This window comes from Strigops habroptila, chromosome 2 (genome assembly GCF_004027225.2).
Source record: "Strigops habroptila isolate Jane chromosome 2, bStrHab1.2.pri, whole genome shotgun sequence".
Classification (NCBI taxonomy): domain Eukaryota; kingdom Metazoa; phylum Chordata; class Aves; order Psittaciformes; family Psittacidae; genus Strigops; species Strigops habroptila.
Genome location: NC_044278.2, coordinates 119,487,029 through 119,509,067, shown reverse-complemented (window position 1 = coordinate 119,509,067; position 22,039 = coordinate 119,487,029). Strand labels below are relative to the sequence as shown.

Genomic DNA, 22,039 nt, shown 5'->3' with positions numbered 1-22,039 from the left:
CCTAATTCAGCCATTACACAACTCCAGCAGCAAACGAAATGGATGTTGTAGCACAAGGCAAGCACTGAACCCTGTTTAAACTACTGGTTTTTCTCAAGTGACTGCAACATCGCTATGAAATGAGCTATAAAAACCGTGTAGAAGATGGAACATGCAGAAAATCATCACAACTGCAAGAATAAATCCATTGTGTGTTCCCCAGAGCGGGTCAGAGAAAGAAGAACTCTGTCAATTGAGCTGCCATAACAAACCCAACATAAACCAGGAGTTACCCATTACTGCCATGGACCAGATTGAGATGCAGCAGCCAGTTACTCGCGTGGTGACCACTAAACCCCACTTGTTTCCTCAATACACTTTATCCATCAAGTTATTTCAACGTTTGTTTTATTATGACAATTTACATGTCATATTTATATGAAAGAAATGACAGTAGATATTATAACAAAAAAAAAAACCAAAACCAAAAACCAAAAAACCAAACCATTATGAAAGAAAAGTTACACAATGAGGCCCCCAAAGCTAGAAAATGGCTTCGGGCCCAGCTTATACACAAAGAGTTCTGACCAGACTGTAGTGAGAGACGACGCTGAACGAGTCATTAACAAAAATATTGGCACCAGCCTTAACATTATTATTTCTTTTGACTTCATTTACAAGGAATACAGTATTTCAACAGCGGCGGGCTGCGAATCTAAAACCAGGAGCTGTTCATAAACTGCAGTTAAACCCTTTGAGCACTGAGGCCACCGTGACTTCCATTTGAAGGAGTTGGAACTCATCGTGTTCTACATGCACGTGGTATTCCTGGTGTGTCCGAGGTGGGGGGAAAAGACAGTGAAAGCACCACCCGATTTATGTGCAACAAGAATAACACTTCCAGTTTGCTCAGTGGATCTCCCCCTCCTCACACACACACACACACAGTGTGTGTCCCCTCAGTCCTTTCCCTTTAGCAAGTCATGATTGAAGAGAGACTGAAAAACCAAGGTTCCAGGACGCAAGAAACACAAGGGTTAAACTCGCCCTAAAGAGCTCAGCTTGTGGAACTTGACGTGTTCACTCCTAAAGAAAACAGAACTGAGGCCAACTGTGAGACTGGTTTTAGCAGCTCCAGGTTTCTTTGCAAACACAGGAACAGCACACGGGAGTGAGACAAAACCATACTTCATGTAAGTACATCTTAAGTTTGAAGAGACCTTTCTAGCAGGTTTGCTCCAATTCTCACAGAAGGGTTTAGTAGCAAGTAACCTGTTCTGTGTTACTGGGACACGGAACATATCCCATATCTAACGTACAGGTGCAAGAACCATGGTGCACACCGAGAATGGTGTCACACACCATCTCCTGGCTGCTGTAGGAGGGTTGTGAAACACAGGCAGGAACAAGCAACCACATTGGCATTGCCAACAACTCATTTTAAGGTGAGTTAAGGGGAGGAGTACCACTTTAATGAGTATAGTAGAAGAGTAAGATACTGTACAAGAGGTTTAGAGTCCATATACCGAGTATCAAGTGGAAAATTAACCAAGGCTTATAGCTTTATGAGTTGATTTCCTTTTCTACCACTAACTTGAGTAGCAGATTAGTATCTATTAAGGACTTCTAACTGCTCTAACTAACAAATGGTGCACTGGTAACTCAGCCTATCGTATGGTTTAGTAGAAGGACTTTATCCCCATTGAATCATTGAAGTTCTGACAGTCTAAGCTAAGTCTAGTTGTGTGGGACGCAGCAAGAGGAACAAACAACAAAGCAAACTGTGCAGCCTCCAGCCGACGTCCCCAGAGGCAAACATTGTCATAACACGCTGTGGACTGACCCTAATTTCCTCCACATCCACATTGCACTGATGGGACATCACTGATTCCCGCACGGAAGGAGACCTCAAGTAGATTTTCCTGTTACTTTGAAGGTCGGGATGAGAAAAGGAGGGTATCGGGATGATTCTCCTAAACAGAGACCTTCCACTGGATACACAGTCTATAAAGGGTAACTCAGAAGTCATTTTCAGGCCTGTCCAAGACCTGTCTTGCAAAAGGCATGGGTTTGCATACACGTTTTCCATTCCACTTCCCTCCATCCATTCCCCATCTCCTGCTGCTGGTCCAACAGCAGGAGAAAGCTCTTGTCTGCACCTGGGGAACCAGTGAGACCGACTATACACAAAGTGCTGCCAAGTGCACAAGTAAACCAACTGACCGGCCAGAGCAGCTCTGCCCAGCTCTCCTTAGGAACCTTTGGGGTTCTACGTAGCAATAGCAGATCTATTCACGGACACACGTGCCTTCCTTGAGCACGTGTCCCCTCCAACTGCTCCACTGTCCCCTCTCCTGCTCCTCAGCTCGGGTGTGGGGTGCCAGCAGTTACAAAATGATAGTCATAAACCCAAGTTGTAGGACTTGCTTTTAATTGCAGTTCAATCCGCAGCCTTTACACCACATATTCAATTATAAAACCCTCTTATCTACTTTAGAGTGTTCGATTCTTTCCCCCAGAAGCTGTACACAATCTTCTAAGTGTCATACTAAGCAATATACATCTTTTGCAATATACAAAATAAGTTAAATTACTCTGAAGCGTTGGGACAATCAAGTCCCAAGCACGTGGGTTTTTTTGCTGTTTGGAACTATCTCCATTAGTTACACCTAAAGTAAGAGCTTAGTAAGTGATGAGTGTTTTCAGAAGTGATTAGTAACCTTCCATACCCCAACTGCTGCGTGTCCAGCTTCAGCTGAGAACTATTTCTGAAGCCAGAGCTAGGTCTCACGTTGGGTACTCAACTATGAAGCACCAAAAATTAGTCACAGAATTCCTTATATCAGTATATAATGGAAAAAAAAAAAAAATCAGGATAATTTCTGTTGGATTGACTATTTTCTGCCTTCCAACATTCTAAGTGAGATACAGTCCCTATTGCTTTAGGGAAAGGGAGGAAGAAAAGACTACTGGGAAATGTGGGCTTGATCCTGTAAATCCTTCACGCACCATCCTAAATGCTTCTCTTCCTAAGGAAGGAATGCACCCGAAATGCTTTCCTTCCTTTAAACACTGAAGGAATTGCAGTTGGGTTCCTTCACATGAATTGCTGGAGTTTCCCCCACCACATTCACAAAGTGACTGTTTTGGTTGAAGATACTTGATCTTTTATATATCTATATTTATATCTACTTAAGGATTTCCTATTCCCAGTGAATTGGGAGCCTGTGTCAAATGTCAATACACATCTTGGGTGCTCGCTGCACATCATCTCCACACGACAATAGTGAATAGTAGTCACTGCACATGGACCAAACCCCATTTTCAAGGCCTATGTATTGCCATGTTGAATGAGATGATACGAATCCCTTCAGCAGAGCACTCTGGCATTAGTGCCTGCAGTTATTGAAATGCCTGTGTACAAAGTGAATTTAAAAAGCAGGTGCCATAAAAATTCCTCATTTCCTTTTCCTAAAAGAAATCAGTGAAAAGATGGCATTTGAAACGATGATTTGAAAGTTGAGACCTGACCTTCCTATTGAAGAGCATTGAAAAACCCAAGTTACAAGCACTTGAAACCAGAGGTATAAACTGGACACCCTGGCAATGAACTATCCGAGCTGTTAAACAGCAGCTGGATATGAACGTAGCCCAAATGATAGAGGTGAAGAGAAATCAGAACACTTCTGCCATATGGTTTTCCTTCTGTGAACACAGTGTTTTCCCCTTGAGGTTCTACGAGTAAGGTCTCACCAAGGGTTCAGACACAGCCATCGGAAACAGAAGTGAACAGAAACCAAGCCCAGCTCAGTCGCGACCCCCTGTTGTATGAAGAGGAACTAAGATGCTTTAATGCACGCTTCCTAAACAAGCAGTTTAGAGAAGAAACATCTCGGTTCCTCTCATGTGCTGTCAGAACAGAGCAACCTGTTCATTAAGGAATAAACCCCAGGAAGATGCAGTAATTTCACAACATAATTCAACACATACAAAGTCAAACCGGCAACGAGTCGATTGTTCAGCACTGACCTTCCTACAGGATTCCAACACTATGGGGAGGGGGTTTGGGAGTTAAATGACATCATTTTCTACTTTTAAACCAAGAAGATGCTCAGGTTTAGGAGAGTCAATAACTAGAAGCCAGCTGTGGTGGAACCGAGTTCCTTGTTCTACCACCCTCTGGTCAGATGAACACACCAGGTTCATTACAGAGCAGACCTGCTGTGCACTTGGGGTCCCTCACAGTCACACGAGCTGCACACAAGGAAGCAAATGGCCATCATTTATCTTGGTGGCACAAAGAAGTCCATTTCTCCACTCAATTTACAGGGTCTTCCCCTCACCAGTGCTACTTAACCTGCACACAGACATCAATTCCCTTTCTCTCCCATCGGTTACACTATGAAGAGTTAAAGAGAAAGCTTTTAGTATCAACCTGTGGACTAAATGCTTTGTACATTCAGCTCGTAGTTGTTCTTGTTTCTTAAATCCATTATGTTAAAAAGAAATCCCCAATTCTCATCCAGTTTGAGCCTTCTGTTGGTCCAAAGCCACCTGAAGATCACTACTCAAAGACATTTAACTTCTGATCTTATGAGTACAGAAGAGCACAAGATTGTAGGGACACCGGGAAGACATTTCCACTCTGGAATCACATACACATACTATCACAGTGTGAACCCCGGGCAGCAGTCAGAAAACAGCATCTTTCCAAACGGAGATCATACATTTTCCTTGGAACTTAGAAATGAAAGAAGAGTTTGAAGCTGTTAAGACTTCCTGAAGGGCATAATTTGCAGTTCAAACTCACACAACATTCCCACTGGTCTAAAGGGGAACTCTGGATCCTGGGGGATGAAGCTGTCTCAGGTACCACAGGTGACTTCTTACAAGAGAGAAAAGCTGACTTTGAGAAGCGAAACTTGGGAACAACTCATCATTCCATGCTTTTAAAACATGACATTCCTGATTTAAGTTTCAATGCTCCAATTCTGCTTCCTGGTCTTTCCTGCTTTGACATCAGTCCTTAACTCAGTATTATCCTGGTTGGTATATTCAGTATCTCAACCCCTTTTGTATTTTCCTCCATTCACGATTACTTGCCCACGATGTATTTAACATTTGGGGTGACTCTACAAGCAAGAACGTTTGCTACAGCACTGATCAGGTACTAAAAGGCTCCCTCAGGCAGCAAAAGAGATTATGGCACTGCCAGAACAGATGAGAATCCATCAGCTGCACATGAATCAGTTTCCATGGCAAGTATTAGAAATGCTCAGCAACTATGACCATTGAGAAGTAGAAACTATGTTCTTGCTTGGTTTAAACCACAAGTGTATTAGAAACATAGCAGCACTACATTTATGCATCACTTAAGCAAAGGAAATGCTAGAGTAGCTTAAAATGCTACAAATATGCTCTTTAAAACTTCATCCTCTGCTTCTGTGGCTTTTCACTACTTTGTTTTAAGAATGAAAGCTCAGGAAAACTTAGTTAACAGCAGGAAGGTGGAAAAATAGTTCATCTTTAATGGAATCAAGTTCTCATTTAGAGAGTGATTTCTCATTTAAGTTACAAAGCTTGCTTAGCACAGCAGATAGGGAGTTCCATCTGATTCTAGCTCTACAGCAGGATACGTGCACTGCTGGAACCCAAATGAGGAAGAGTCACAGAGTCGTTTGGATAGAGAGAGGTGGGGAAACAAAGCCAAGGCTTCCAAGGCCAGAAGATAGGCAGTTTGGGGATGTAGGTTTTCTAGAGAGGTATTTAGTAAAGGCCTAATGCCAGTTGAATGACAAGAGAGCAGAAGTGCTTCATGACTGACTAGGAAACACAACATAATGGAAGGGGTCGGTGGGGCAGGGAAGGAGAACTCACTCCTCGGTGGCAGCAGCAGTTTTGGTGCATCCATTGCCGGCAATGGACATCGACACCAGTCAAAAATCCCAATCTCAGAGCAAAAGGATGAATAGATGTGACCTCGTTGGATTTCAGTGTTTGGCAGATCTGAGCTGTCTGTGTGCTACAACACGTACAAATGCTACAGCCTGCATCTGGAGTCAGAGTAAACTGAATGCTCCCCAAAACACGTGGGCTCTGCATGCGCCCCGTGGCGGTTGGGGTTTTAACTCGGTTGTCTTTTTCTCCTTGAATAACAGCACAGATCACTTCGTGCCCACTCAGAAGCTGATGGGATGTCTTGGAGCCGAGTGTTCTCTCTCAGAAACGCTGCCTTCTTGAAACCACTTGGGTCACAGGACAATTATTAACATGTATGAAGAAAATCCTAGTGGCCAAAGGCCAACACTACATTCAAAACCTGCTAATAACATCCAGGCAGAGTAGTAAAAGCAAAACAAGAAACACACACAAACCCCAAACAGAAAACCTCCCAAAGGAAAACTGTTCCATTTGTTTACTTCAATTTGAAGTAGATATTAAGGACATGAATGGACCAGTGGTGGTTTAGTTGTAAATCCCTCAATCCTCTGATGCACTGGCATTCTGGTGGTCACTGCTCTTTGTACACACGGATTTCGCTGGGAATACTCCGACATGGTGAAACTCGAGTGGCCAGGCAGCTACTGCAGGGTTCTTTGTGTCTGTACAAGCTTCCAGCACGTCAAGATGCCATCCAGCTTACAGAGAGCTTCACCTTGATACATCCTCCCTCTAGACACTGCGCATCGAGGAGCATCGGATGAGACAGCTTTAAGAGATGGATGGCTAGCGTGTTTGGACTGCCAAAAACTTCATTACAGTACACTTTACTGTACAAACACTTTAAAGGATGTTTATTAGGAAAGTCTGCAAGTCATAATGGATAGTAGAGTTCTTGTTTATGGTACCTTCTTGGCCTCTTAAGGATTCTGTTTGCCTCCAGTATTCAAATCAAAACTGCATCCATGAAGGTGATTACTAAAATGAGCTATGGTATGTTAACCTACAACTCACAAAATGCGACAGTACAGACATTAATCTTTCTTTTAACTGTCTGTTAAGTTGTACTCTAAGTTGTGAACATTTAAATATAATATATATCTCATATGAAAAAGCTAAAGCACAAGTGCTTCTGCACCCACCCCTCCCACCCCCCCAGCCCCCCCCACTTTGAGCCAAACCCACCCCAGCTCCGGTTTGGGCCCTGACCGATTTGGAATGCTTTCTTAGGCCACCCATTTCCACAAATTTGTATGCACTCAAGGAAATATAAAGTCAAAAATATACAAATCTCTTGTTGTTATAAGGTTTTTGTGAGTGAAATTACCCAGGACCATGGACTTGGAAGGAGAAAGGGGAAGGAAGGGATAAGAGAGAGGGGGAATTTACAGCAATTCATCTTCAAAGTTCAAAACTGGTCACTTCACAGAAAGACTGCAGGACTGGTGAAATTCTTGCTTCTAAAAAGTGATACTGTAGTGGAGAATTCTCTAGGAAAAATAAAACAGCTTTTAATAACTGGCCCGCTGGTATGAGCTACCGTGGAATAAATTAGCACAAAAAAAAAATGGAAGTCTTATAACTGTTCACTGTTACAGACGTAATCAACAAGGTCAGTCACTCGCAAGAGTTCATCTTCATCTTCCTCCGGCCCTACCGCCTCCTGCCCGCTCCCCGTGCCGTTGGGCGCCAGGCTGGCGCTGGCTGTGCTGTCCTTGGGGGCCTGGGTCTTCTCAGCTGGCTTCCCAATCAAGTTCTCAATGGTTTTCCCTGGGCTCTGTCCGTTGGTGGAAGGCAAGTCCACCAGGCTGTAGTCCAAAGGGCTCTCTACTTTGCCTACGTTATCAAAGTCATCTTCGTCGTCGCTTTCTATCCGGTAGCAGTGCTTCTTGGCGTTGTCTTGAGGAGCTTGTGGGGCTGGCAGCTTATGTGCAGGAGCGGGTTTCTCTGTGTCATCGTTGGTGTTTTCACACGTGTCTTCCTCATCCGTCTCAATCCGGTTGAGCCGCTTGCGGACAGGCCGCCCCTCGTCCTCCTCCTCCCCTTCCTCCTCAGTGTAGTCGTCTGTACTTCGCCGGCGTTTCCGGATCAATCGCTTGGACTCCTTTGTGGATTCATCATCTTCAGAGTTCTTCGATGTGTAGCTCTCTGGAAGAAGCAGCAGACTTAAAGCCATTAGCAAGTGAGTGCAACCAGAACTGTCACACTATTTATTCCTCATCTTTCACACCCATTAAGAAGCCACGTCTCTCTCCCCACACACATTTCTGTCTCTTGCTCCAGGTTCCCCGACCAGCTCACAACTCCTGCATGCTTTTTACTGTTTAAACAAACTGCTCAAGAAGCAAAGACAACGATTTGTTCATATTCTGTTTCCAATCTGAGGAGCACCAGAGGTTTTGGAGGCGAGGGTATTCCCCCTTAAAAGTGGTAACTGCATGGCAGGAATAACATAGAACCGTTCATAGGCCTTGAACACTGCCAGGGATGGGGCAGCCACAGCTTCTCTGGGAAAAGTCTGTGCCAGCGCCTCAGCACCCTCACAGGGAAGAGCTTCTGCCTCAGAGCTCATCTCAATCTCCCCTCTGGCAGGTTAAAGCCATTCCCCTTGGCCTGTCCCTCCAGGCCCTTGTCCAAAGCCCCTCTCCAGGTTTCCTGGAGCCCCTTTAGGCACTGGAGCTGCTCTAAGGTGTCCCCTTCAGGAGCCTTCTCTTCTCCAGGCTGCCCCAGCCCAGCTCTCTCAGCCTGGCTCCAGAGCAGAGCTGCTCCAGCCCTCGCAGCAGCTCCGGGGCCTCCTCTGGCCTCGCTCCAGCAGCTCCACGTCCCTCTTGTGCTGTTGCCCCAGAGCTGGGTCAGGACTGCAGGGGGGGTCTCACAAGATACTATACAGTCGCATCACCTACTTGTTTCTTTTCATCTAAGAGGATCCTCTAACACTCTGTAAACTGAAGTCAGCACTTCCCAAACCTACCTACAAATTAGATGTGCTCACCCTGTCAAGCACAGCCAATTTGCTGAGGCAGCCTGGCATCCACTGCAACCTGTACTACTCAGTGTTTCTAAAGCCAGACCTGAGGTCTCAAAAGGTGCTGCCCAGAATGGAGGGCACCCAAAATCAGTGGTTGCTTTTGCAATAGCTGATTTTCCATCAAAATGCACACAAGTTGCCCAGGGTGTGACTGACATTACTAAGAGCAGGCTTCCTCCCTGCTTCCCACAGCTCTTTCCAACAGGAGATGGAATGAGGTTTAACCATGAGCACAAATATACTCGGGGTAACAGAAGTAATACCCTTTTCCTTACAAAAGAGAATCTTTAAGGGTTCATGGGAGAAAGCTTTGAGACTAACAGAGAAGTGGTGAAACAAGGTACATTAGTGCCAGTTTTGGAATCCCAGCACTCTGTGCCAGACTCAGTAAACTCAGACCTGGAAGGGACGACGATGACTTTGCTGTGACTGTAACAGTGCATCATAAAGTGCCAGTGGAAGGCTTCAGAAGGAAACAGTTTCTGGGAAACCTCAAGGAACTCTGGAAGGAATATTCTCCAAAAGCTCTGGATTATGTATAGGTTTCTCTTCACATACACCAGCTGCTGCAAAGAGGGGACTGGTCATTTTACCTTCGCTGTCCGAAGTGGAGAGTCTGCGTTTATGAACTCTCCTTAACTCCTTCCCGTATCGGACACTTTTCTGTGAGCCATCACTTTCTGAATCCTCCTTATAATTGACTTGTCTCTTCTGATTCCGTCGTGATCTTCTCCTCCTGGTTTCCAGGTAATCGCCATCGCTGTAATCTGTGTAATCACCGCTCTCTGTACGGAAGGAAACAGCGACGTGTGTTATTCCATGAAAGCAAAACAACTCAGGATCAGCTGCAGACCAGCACCAGTAAATCCATGTGCTCGCCCAGCACAGGAGTCTTGTTATCCTGACCCATTCCAGGCTCATGCATCAGTCCCCCCATTCACCACCAGTGCAGAATTGCTGATTGATGCCCCATCCCCGGCAGTGTTCAAGGCCAGGTTGGACACAGGGGCTTGGAGCAACCTGCTCTAGTGGAAGGTGTCCCTGCCCGTGGCAGGGGGTTGGAACTGGATGAGCTTTAAGCTCCATTCCAACCCAAACCACTCTGGGATTCTATGATTTTCAAATCTTCTCACAAACCCTTTTCCTGTCTCCCTCAAACTCCTCCAGAAAGTGGTTTCCTTCCAGTGTTTTTGTTCCTTCATCCCTACTGGTGCCGAAGATGCTTCCTCTACACTACCTGACAGTTGGAACAACCTTACTGAATTGCAGTGGATGATGCACATGACCCTGGAAAGTCCTTTCTGGTTTTCAATTCAAGTATATTTACTCAAACACATTTAAGAATAGGTCAAGGAAAAACCATTGACACGAGGAAACTCCAGACCTGAGCTACAGAATTGAAATGACCAACAAAAATCAGTCTCAATAGATAAGTTTGCTTAAACGAGAAACTGTACAGGAGACACTTACCATCATCCACAGCTCTTCCTGCACCAGTCTACAGCAGCTACTGCCTTCAAGAATTAAATAGCCTTGAATCAACTTTAACTGCTTTTTCACTGTGCCAGAACAAGTGTCCCAAGACACAGTACTAAACATGTCACATTCTCTTCCTTTTAGTGATTGACACGAGTCTTAGCTCTTAGTGATTGACACGAGTCACATCCTCTTTACTTCCTAAAGTATTAAAGGAAGAATCAGAACAAGCCAACAAGAACCACCTTCAGGAAGAAACTCCATCTCTGGAGACTGAAAACAAAGCCACTCGCAGGGAACCTTATTTCCTTAGCTCAAAATAGGCTTAAAGCAGCATCCTGAGGGACAACATCGGGGGTGAAAGAGAAGCACATTGTTAAGACTCTTGGATATATATGGAATGACACTGGAATCAGCTGGGTTTATCACAGTTGTGTGTCCACCAGGAAACAAGTACTTGCTCCTGTGTGTTATGGATGAACTTTAGACTTCTGCCAGTATCTTCATTGGGAACAGCTCATGATTAGATGCATTCAGGGGAAGGAGACTACATCTATTTTAAGTGCGATCTTCATCCATCCATGCATGACCCCTCCTTTTGGAAACCAGTACTTCAAAGCAACTTACTCCAACATGTTCATCTCTAGTCTGGAGAGATAGATACAACACTGGGAAGGTAACACACGCTGCAGTAAGTTAATGCTCCAATGTACTTACTACCTTAAATTCACAGTAAAAGTGCTTTTGTATCTGGCACTTTCCAGAACAGGGTCTCAGATGAAGCAGAAACAAGGAGGACAGTCCTCAGGGGAAGATGCAAGTCATGAAAAGGTTTAAGTATCTCATAGGTACTATTCTCACACTTCAGACTGCACAAACAGAAACCAAACTGGTTGAAGGACAAGCAAAAGAAAGTGAATTATTCAGTTCTCCTGTAGAAGAGTCTTCAGTTACTAAATATCAAGGAGGACAATTATAGAAGAGAGATTCAGGGTGTTACTGTTGGGTTTCAAGCCAGAACACAGAATGCCATACACCTGAAGGAATTTTCTTCCATACAAAGAGAGGGAAAACTACCTTTTGCAAAGGTAGTTGGAAGGTCTTTGAGTAGCTATGAAGGATGTTTTTGCTCCATCCTTTCTCTTCCCTGCAGTCATGTGCCAAACAGGAAGGTACAGGGTAGCTGTAACTACCCACAAAGGCACAAGCATTCATTTAAACACATAGTTCCTGAAAAAGCAAGAACCCAGAGCTCAGAACAAGCAGCAAACTGCTTCACAGCAAAGATGACATCTGACTAGAGCAAAGCAAGCCAACAGCTTGGTGTCAGTCGTGCCAGCAAACTGAGACTTCCACTCTTCCCCTCTCCAGCACAGAGTATTGAATATACCAAAGATTTCTACTCACCAGATTCTCTGCTTGAATTCTCCTCAGAATCTTCATCTTCATCATCTTCAGAATATTTTTTCTTGACTGTTTTCCTTCGTAACCTCCTGCTTTGCCTCATGGGCCTGGAGAGGTGTCGCCTGGAGATGCGGGCACAGAACTCGGAATCGCTGTCCTCGTTTGAGGGGGGGTCCTCTTCACTCTCATCCAGGTTCTCCTCTGATATAACAAACTCATCCTGAGATCTGGTCAAAGAGAGACCCCAGAGAACAGAAGTAGATATTGAAAAAAAAGAACTGAAACACTACTTGTATTTTACAAGCAAGTGATATATGCAAAATGTATCTGTCATTAAAGATCTACCCACATATGCAAAATCTCCCATCCAAACCTCATGAGGTTCAAAAAGCCAAGGGCAAGGTCCTTCCCCTGGGTCGGGGCAATCCCAGCACAAACACAGGCTGGGGGAGACTGGATGGAGCAGCCTGAGGAGAAGGACTTGGGGGTGTTGGGTGAGGAGAAGCTCCCCATGACCCGGCTTCAGCGTGTGCTTGAGCCCAGAACCCCCCCGTGTGCTGGGCTGCACCCCCAGAGCGTGAGCAGCAGGTCAGGGAGGGGATCCTGCCCCTCTGCTGCGCTCTGGGGAGACCCCCCCTGCAGTCCTGATCCAGCTCTGGGGCAGCAGCACAAGAGGGACGTGGAGCTGCTGGAGCGAGGCCAGAGGAGGCCCCGGAGCTGCTGCGAGGGCTGGAGCAGCTCTGCTCTGGAGCCAGGCTGAGAGAGCTGGGCTGGGGCAGCCTGGAGAAGAGAAGGCTCCTGAAGGGGAGACCTTAGAGCAGCTCCAGTGCCTAAAGGGGCTCCAGGAAACCTGGAGAGGGGCTTTGGACAAGGGCCTGTAGGGACAGGCCAAGGGGAATGGCTTTAACCTGCCAGAGGGGAGACTGAGGTGAGCTCTGAGGCAGAAGCTCTTCCCTGTGAGGGTGCTGAGGCGCTGGCACAGACTTTTCCCAGAGAAGCTGTGGCTGCCCCATCCCTGGCAGTGTTCAAGGCCAGGTTGGACACAGGGGCTTGGAGCAACCTGCTCTAGTGGAAGGTGTCCCTGCCCGTGGCAGGGGGTTGGAGCTGGATGAGCTTTAAGGTCCCTTCCAACACAAACCATTCATAGAATAGTTAGGGCTGGAAAGGACCTTAAGATTGCCTAGTTCCAAGCCCCTGCCATGGGCAGGGACACCTTGCACTAAACCATGTCGCCCAAGGCTCTGTCCAACCTGGCCTTGAACACTGCCAGGGATGGAGCATTTACAACTTCCTTGGGCAACCTATTCCAGTGCCTCACCTCCCTCACTGTAAAGAACTTCTTCCTTATATCTAATCTAAACTTCCTCTGTTTTAAGTTTGAACCCATCACCCCTTGTCCTATCACTCCAGTCCCTGATGAAGAGTCCCTCTCCAGCATCCTTGTAGCCCCCTTCAGACACTGGAAGCTGCTCTGAGGTCTCCACGCAGCTTCTCTTCTCCAGGCTCAACAGCCCCAATGTTCTCAGCCTGGCTCCATACGGGAGGTGCTCCAGCCCCTGATCATCCTTGTGGCCTCCTCTGGACTTGCTCCAACAGCTCCATGTCCTTCTTCTGTTGAGGACACCAGCACTGCACACAGTGCTGCAAGTGAGGTCTCACGAGAGCAGAGCAGAGGGGCAGGATCACCTCCTTTGACCTGCTGCTCACGCTCCTTTTGATGCAGCCCAGGACACGGTTGGTTTCTGGGCTCAAGCACACACTGAAGCCGGCTCATGTTCAGCTTCTCACCAACCAACACCCCCAAGTCCTTCTCTGCAGGGCTGCTCTGAATCTCTTCTCTGCCCAACCTGTAGCTGTGCCTGGGATTGCCCTGACCCAGGTGTAGGACCTTGCACTTGGCTTGGTTAAACTTCATAAGGTTGGCATCGGCCACCTCACAAGCATGTCAAGGTCCCTCTCCATCCCATCCCTTCCCTCCAGCGTATCAACCGAACCACAGAGCCCTCTCTATTGTTCTGCAGTATCTTAACACAAAGCTGTTGCTCTCATGTAAAACATATATCTCAGCCTGAGCAGCTTATGACACTCCCATCATTTCCAAATGAGCCAATGCTTTTTTAACCACCACTGGGCACTACAGGTTCACAGTCACCTGCATTTGGCCACCAGCTGCATGTAAATTCCAGTATAAGATCCAGAGGGCATTCAGCAGAGGAGGGAGCTGTCAATGCATGAGCACACTTTAACTGATCAATACACTATTAATCCCACCCTCATTGATTGGAAATGTCCAGCACATTTAGCTCAGCTCTTCCTGGGGCCACTGAAGTGTCCTCAGCACGGTCATGGGTGGAAAACAAAGCTCCAGATTTGCATCTGTGTTGTATAGATTATCCACACACTTGGTAAACTGACACAGTGAGCAGTGAAGAGCTTTAAATGTTGATGGTAAAGAGCCTAGACCTCATGCTCCATTAAGTTTCTTCACTGAGGCATAAAGGATGTCTAAAGTTAGTGTTAATTTTGTTAATGTCAGGCATTCCCCAGACTGACTGATGAGGAATTCCATGGAAAGGGAGTTTCAGTCAGCCAGAGCAATACTCATTTAGTGTTTAAAGCTTCATATGACATGTATTTGTTTCCTACAGTATAAACCACTTCTTTGGCTGTTCTCAAACTCTTTATCTCCTACAAAGCAGAAATCAAGCTGATTTCAGAACCTGCATGACAAGCTCTGTAAGCTCTACATGGGGACATTTCACTCTTCCAATTCCTAAACGACAATTGGGCCCAAGAAAAATCCCACAAAATAGGATGTATTTCCAAAAGGAAACAACCAGCCTTCTTTTAGCTACATCTTTATTAAAGATTTCTGCTGGACAATCACATCATTACGAGATTACAAGAGAGACATTGAGGTGCTGGAGCGGGGCCAGAGAAGGGCAGCGGAGCTGGTGCAGGGCCTGGAGCACAAGTGTGATGAGGAACGGCTGAGGGACCTGGGGGGGTTTAGTCTGGAGAAGAGAAGGCTCAGGGGGGACCTTCTCGCTCTCTGCAACTGCCTGACAGGAGGATGGAGCCAGGAGGGGGCTGGTCTCTGCTCCCAAGGAACAAGGGATGGGACAAGAGGAAATGGCCTCAAGCTGCCCCAGGGCAGGTTTAGATGGGGATGAGGAACAATTCCTTCCCCAGAGGGTGCTCAGGCATTGGAACAGGCTGCCCAGGGCAGGGCTGGAGTCACCAGCCCTGCAAGTGTTCACACACTGTGTAGCCGAGGCCTCAGTGCCATGGGTTAGTGGTGGCCTTGGCACTGCTGGGGAATGGTTGGACTTGATGAGCTTAAAGGTCTTTTCCAACCCAACTGATTCTCTATCTGGCAGAGAACTGAGCCCATCTGCTCCTTCACTAAGACATCCACATCCAGAACCCCACAGCACGGCCTCAAACACACCAGTCACATTTCCAGAACATCCTGGCTGGGATGATCTCAGTGCATGGCTCTGAAGCGCCGGTTTTCCAGCACAGTGACATTCCCTTAGGCCAGGAGAACTTCTGCTGGCAGTGCAGTGTTGTTCCAGCACCAGGGGCACTGCAGAGTCACAGGAGCCTGGAGCAGTCTGTGACTTGTGGTGGAGGTTAAATGAGACCTACCCATCACTGATCTTGAATTCCTCCTCGCTCTCCTCCTCATCCAGGTTACTGTCACTGTCCAGGTCGTTCAGTCGCCGTCGTTTCTTGCGCCGCGCTGCAGCAGCCCTTTGGGGTCGCTTGTTTTCTTTCCTTTCCTCCTCTAGGATTGTGGAAATGTCTTTTCCACGGTGACCTGTGATATTGGACATGTCTTTACCTCTGCCAATGCCTGAATTCAGTGAGAGAAAGGGGAAAAAAGAGCAAGTTTAGGTTTCGGTTAACTTCAGACATGTCTTTCTTCTATGCTTCCAGTTATTCTCTTTAAAGCAGGGTATTTTTTATCAGGCAACACTCTGTCTGGACCACCCTGTGGTCATTTGGACATACTGAGGTCCATGTAGAAGATAGTGAGTGTCAACATTCTGATACTCAACCCCAACCCACATTATTACCAATGCCAGTGTCTTCTGAATAGGGCAGATGTCAGAAAATACATCTTCATCATAATGCTCAATATCCCACTGGGGAGATGAAGTGTTTTAAGTTGTGGTTTGGCCACAGAGTGGGCTTCTGAAGAGCTGGTTTTACTGTTGAGACTTAGTTATGTTTATTATATGGGTCTTGTGTTACCCTCAGACACCTGATTTATTGATTGTCCATATAGATTCACAAAGCTTCTAAAAACTGGTGTCTTTGAGGAGATGCCACAAGCCAAGGAACTGAGGGATAACACTTGGTGGCAGCTTTCTCCAGCAGGTTGAGGTGATGCAGAAGCACAAACATCTCCCATATACTGCTGCAGATCTCTCTTTTTGTCCTCCACATCACTTTAACAGGTATCAAAGAACATAATTCCACTCTATTCACATTCAACTGAGAAATGCTTATAGAACTGGATTAATATTTAAGATGATTTTGGAGACTCAGTTTTTAGGGGGCCCAACTATGGATCAGTTCCTGAGCCCAATTTTTACAGGGGACAGATGCCAAAAGCACAAGCTGCCATCCCAGTCTCAAATCCAAACCCTAGCAAGTGAGTTTTAGGAGTTTTCTTGTCATGCTTACTCATTGCATTCATATATTGAAACATGTACAAGCTCAATGTAACTATCAAGACCAAATACATTTTGGCAGCCTGAGATGGCCATTCCCAAGGGAAATTATTTCATTTGATTCCAAAAATACAGCAGGAAAACTTCCAAACTATGAAGTTTAAGGAAGAGGATGATGTTTGTGTCTTCTCATAATGAAATGAATCTCAACCTTTATGAGTATTGCAATGAAAACCAAACACTATCAGTAACATACCTCCTCCATCAGCCTCCTTGATATCATCTTCAATGGCTTCATCAATTGCCTCATCGAATTCATCAAACCTAAAAGGAACAGTTTTCATTTACCACTTTGAAGTGAACCCTGATTAAATTATACTATGAAAACATACTTCAATTGTAAAACTGCTCTAAGAAATCACATTGCACCATGGGCTGGATATAAACTACCAAAGGTAATGGGCTGGGTGATGATCAAATAGCCACCTTTTAAAAGGTGTGGGGTCTATTTCTAGTTGCTAGCAGGTTATTTCCCATGCCTGGCTGTCTTCCTATTGCTTTATGTGAAGAGAAAACCACTCTCCCTTTGCGTGACATACCACTGAATTTAACAATATACAATTGGGATGTTCTTTCAGATGCTGTCAGTGGCATTTTTCACACAAAGCATCATTTATTCCACACCTTTCATTAGAAGACACACACACACCGAGCTGTAAAAGAGACTTTCTGAAAAGCAGCCACTGAAGTCAAAGGCAAATTATTCATCCTGCCTAAATCTGCCTTGAAAACTTATTTCGTGCTCCTCTTAAAGCTCTTGGGCATTTTACTTTACTGCAACATCCTAAGCTGAACAGATCAAACATGCTGTACACAGCATCACAGAATCATGGAATCCCAGCCTGGTTTGGGTTGAAGGGACCTTAATGTGTCACTTCAAATGTCTGTGTCCACAGTGAAGTCCCACTGGTGTCGCTGACAATTGTGTCTCCTTTCCTTCAGCAGGGAAAATAAATGCTAAATGTCTTATTCTGCTGACAGACCCATGTGTATTGTGTGGCTCTGGGTTCTCCAGAGATATGTAATCCCTTTGTATCCCTCAAGGGAGCTGTCGAGTCCTCTGAGCAGGTTAGCAAAGATCTGCAGTGTCAATAAGGCAGCAGCAGAAGTGATGTTCCATTACACCTCAAGGACAAGCTGTTGGCAGCTCGGGTTTGAGCTCAGGGTGTTTGGAAGCAGTGATCTGAAAGCATTCAGTGATTTCTTACATTTTAAAGAGGTTGGGGTTTTAGTGGTGTGGAGGGAAAATGGGGTTTTGAGTGATGTGGAACTAATCTTATTGATGGGATAGTTTTGGTTACTTGAGGTGTAAACCTGCCTTGAACATGACATGCAGTTCTTAGGGAATATAGAAAGAGATCAGAAATCCATCACCTCATTTTGAAAGGAGAAAGTGGTTTATGCTCCTTATTGGAATACAGAGTAATACTGGGTTTGTTCTTTGTTCTGGAGGTTGCTCTGGAGGACCAAGTAAAATAGAACTGTCATCTTTCTTTTGTGACTGAGAAACTGAGTCTTTAATGAAAGTCTTGTCCAATTGTCAGTGTTTATATCTAAAACGAGGTTTTTAAATGTGAGAAGAAGAAAAACTTGCATCTAAATAACATCTTTCCTATATAATTCATTAAATGTCAACTTTTGCATGTTAAATCTCAAGGTATCTGTTTGGTGATACAGGGAACGAGCCTTTTTGATGGGATTTGAATTCATAACTGGAGAAACAAACTGAAATCATCTGTGTAAAAAGCACTGGATCCTTTTTCCTCCCAGTGCTGTTCCCTTTAAAGGAGTTACTCCTTGTGTAGAGATTTAGGTGGTTTTACAGAAGTTGCTGCATGACAAACAAATATCTCATAGAATCATGGAATGGTTTGGGTTGGAGGGACCTTAGAGCTCATCCAGTTCCAACCCCCTGCCATGGGCAGGGACACCTTCCACTAGAGCAAATTTGGCTTTTGGTTGTCCTCTTTAGTTCTGTAACATTACAGCTTGTATGTAATTACAAAGTTTAAACTAAAACAGGGGAAGTTCAGGTTGGATATAAGGAAGAAGTTCTTCCTTGTGAGAGTGCTGAGGCGCTGGCACAGACTTTTCCCAGAGAAGCTGTGGCTGCCCCATCCCTGGCAGTGTTCAAGGCCAGGTTGGACACAGGGGCTTGGAGCAACCTGCTCTAGTGGAAGGTGTCCCTGCCCGTGGCAGGGGGTTGGAACTGGAGGATCATTGGCACGTGTAGTATTTTCACCAGCTCTAAGTTATGTGTATCATAGAGTCTGTAAGAAATACTCTATCATTTTGCATCAGAAAAAGAGCATTATAGCAAACATTATTTGGATTCGGGAAACCCAATGCCAGAATGCAGCACAGGCTGCATGACCCTTATGGGAGAGGACCTGGGGGACACAAGCCCCATAGGGGTGAACAGTGAGCAGCTGGGGCAAAGAAAGACAACAGGATGCCGGGGAACATCAAGAGCATCACCAGCAGAGATAAAGGTGTCACTGTCCCACTCAGTGCTTGTCAGGCCACCCCTGGAATCCTGTGTTCAGTTTGGGTCCTGCTGCACAGAAAAGATGTGGATGGGCTGGAGAGGGTCCAGAGAAGGGCCACAAAGATGATCCAAGGACTGGGCAGTGTGTGAGGAAAGGCTGAGAGAGCTGGGACTGTTCAGCTGGAGAAGAGGTGGCTCAGGGAGACCTTATCCCCATGTGCCAGGAGTTAAAGGGTGGCTACAAAGAAGATGGAGACTCCCTTTTGACAAGGAGTCCCGTGGAAAAGATGAGGGCTGATGGGCACAAGTTACTCCTGGGAAGATTCCAGTTGGACACAAGAGGAAATTTTTTCACAATGGGAACAATCAGCCATTGGAATCGTCTCCCCAGGGAAATGGTGGATTCCCCAACGTTGGACACTGTTAAGATTGGGCTGCACAGGGTGCTGGGCCATCTAGTGCAGGTCATGCTTTGCCTAGAGAGGTTGGACCAGATGATCTCTGAGGTCCCTTCCATCCTGGAATCTGTTCTGCTTTCAGAATCCAGTCTAAATATCTTGGAATTTCCATTTACTAATCGCATTTTCATTCACAGTTTCTCTAGAGAGCCACAGACCATTTTCAGATGCACTGGCTCATCACTGTGCTCTAAACTTCATGCCCCTTTCATGCTGGACAGAGCCTTGGGCAACCTGCTCTAGTGTGAGGCATCCCTGCCCATGGCAGGGAGTTGGAACTGGATGATCTTAAGGTCCTTTCCAACCCAAACCAGTCTGGGATTCTATAATGTAAAGCAGCCATAAGGGGAGTGGGAAAGAGAGGAATTTAAGGCCTTTAGCCACAAGCATAAGTCCCCCTTTCAACCGAAAGGAAAGGTTTGATTCACCTGCTTTAACTTACTCCAGGAACCGCACTAACTCCAAAACCTTCTCCAGTATTCCTGAACAAAATACCACATACATTTCTTTTCCTGCCTCATGCCTTCACTACAGCACCTTGTGTGCTTTTACAACCAAACCAACATTCAGAGGAAAGAAGAAAACCTGCTTTAGTTGGGCCTCTCATTTAAATGTACCAGTGTGCATGAGAAGTGGAAGGTTGCTTGAGAAAGAAAACACCAGTTTGGTTTCTCTTTGCTTTACAAGCTACTGAAACAAGGTGCTGACCTGTAGCTTATGCACTTTCGGGTTCTGGTGGACCTCCTTTCAAGCAGCTTTGATTTGGGTTTTTTGGAATCTTTCTTCTTTTCTTCATGACCTTCGGGTATTTCTGGCTCCTGTTCACATAAGACAGAAAGGTGAAAAAGCTTTATCTCCCCCCTCCCTCCACTCCCACTGTGCCTGAACTCATGATACAGCTAATTCATATGATCCATACAGGGGGAGAAAGTTGGCTTTATTACAGCCAGTTGGAGTGGAAAGTTTATGTTCAAACCAAACAGAAGCCTCATTTTAAGCTCTCATGCAAACAACAGTTTCTATCACTTCAGACGAAGGCATTTGGCTGAGACCTCAAGAGAACCACTTTAAAATGTATGTACGAAGTGAAGATGCTGTTCTCCACATGAATAAGAGCAGTTTTCCTCTTCTGTATAGTGAAACCTTATAAAAGCATGTTAATAAACCCCTAAATGTTTATAGTTTTTAACCACAAGACTTCAATCCACATTTGAGGGAGGTGAATATCACGCTTCTAATAGATATTGCATATTGCCTCTGAATCATAAGCCAGAGGCATTTGTTCCCATCCATTCCATGACAGTTAGACCTGGATAATTCCACAGCAGGCACTAGAGTTAAACAAACTGAATCCCACCTTTATAACCTACAGACTCAAACCCCACCTGCAATGGGCAGGGAGGTGATGCTGCATCCTCCACTGACTCTGTGGCACCAGTTGGCTCTAACAAACACCATGAACCTCCCTTGGTTTCTCTGCTAAATTCAATCTAAACCAAAGGGACTACAGTTAGTTCTGACCTGCATATAGATGGATTTTTCTTTCCAAGATGCTACAGCACCTCATAATGCACCATTGAGGAATGTCTTCCCTAAGAAATTTGGGAAGTAAAACAGTAATACAACACAGACACAGTAACTTACCTGAGGTGGGATGATGTTCTCAATACTGATCCCCACATAGACCAACCGCTCTTTTCTTTAGGAGAGAAAAAGGAAGATGAGCTTACAGAAAGGCTGTAGATATATAGAATAATGCTGTAATTAGCACTGTTTGAAGCTCTTACTATCTCTAGGCAGAAGCATCCTAAGAGGATTTTCCAGCTGAACCAGTTATTTTAGTTGGAATTATGTGCTAAATCTCCTATGATTACATTCTCCTGCCTGCATAATGTAAGAGATTCCAAAGAGTTCTGACAAACAACAGTATTTGAAGATTGCAAACACCACAGAAGTGATTGAAGTGGGGTGTAAAAGGCAATTACAAAACAACTGAAAGATAATAATGTTGTGATCATGTGGTCAGATCCATAACCACAACCAACTGTACTGTGAGGGTGCTGAGGCGCTGGCACAGGGTGCCCAGAGAAGCTGTGGCTGCCCCATCCCTGGCAGTGTTCAAGGCCAGGTTGGACACAGGGGCTTGGAGCAACCTGCTCTAGTTGAAGGTGTTCCTGCCCGTGGCAGGGGGTTGGAACTGGATGATCTTTAAGGTCCCTTCCAACCCAAACCATCCTGTGAGTCTGTGAAATAAGGGACTATGCAGCAATTCTTTGCCAGAAGAGAAGAGCCTGAACAAAGATCAAGTCAAGCTGCTCTGGAAACAACTATGATGACAGATGGATGACAGCAACTGCAGAGTCTTGTGAATTTGGCAAAGTTTAACAAAATCTAAAGCAACAAGACTCAAACCCCACATTAATCTGGATGATCTTTGTACCCAAGTCAGGACTTGGAGCAACCTGCTCTAGTGGAAGGTGTCCCTACCTGTAACAGGGGGTTGGAGCTGGATGAGCTTTAAGGT

At 45.5% G+C, this 22,039-nt stretch overlaps 1 protein-coding gene across 2 annotated transcripts in view; it reads right to left on the bottom strand.

The window, feature by feature from the left end:
* Nucleotides 1–4,095: 4,095 nt before the first annotated feature.
* The window catches only part of RSF1 (remodeling and spacing factor 1), a 57,682-nt gene continuing 39,738 nt past the window's right edge, over nucleotides 4,096–22,039 (bottom strand). For both annotated transcript variants that reach the window (XM_030477702.1, XM_030477703.1), the window contains exons 10-16: nucleotides 21,160–21,214; nucleotides 20,224–20,333; nucleotides 16,766–16,833; nucleotides 15,479–15,686; nucleotides 11,831–12,054; nucleotides 9,541–9,732; nucleotides 4,096–8,067 (exon numbers count right to left, since the gene is read on the bottom strand). In XM_030477702.1, the coding sequence (XP_030333562.1) occupies nucleotides 7,496–8,067; nucleotides 9,541–9,732; nucleotides 11,831–12,054; nucleotides 15,479–15,686; nucleotides 16,766–16,833; nucleotides 20,224–20,333; nucleotides 21,160–21,214 (1,429 nt within the window). In that variant the 3' untranslated portion in view covers nucleotides 4,096–7,495. The remainder of the gene's footprint in view (nucleotides 8,068–9,540; nucleotides 9,733–11,830; nucleotides 12,055–15,478; nucleotides 15,687–16,765; nucleotides 16,834–20,223; nucleotides 20,334–21,159; nucleotides 21,215–22,039) is intronic.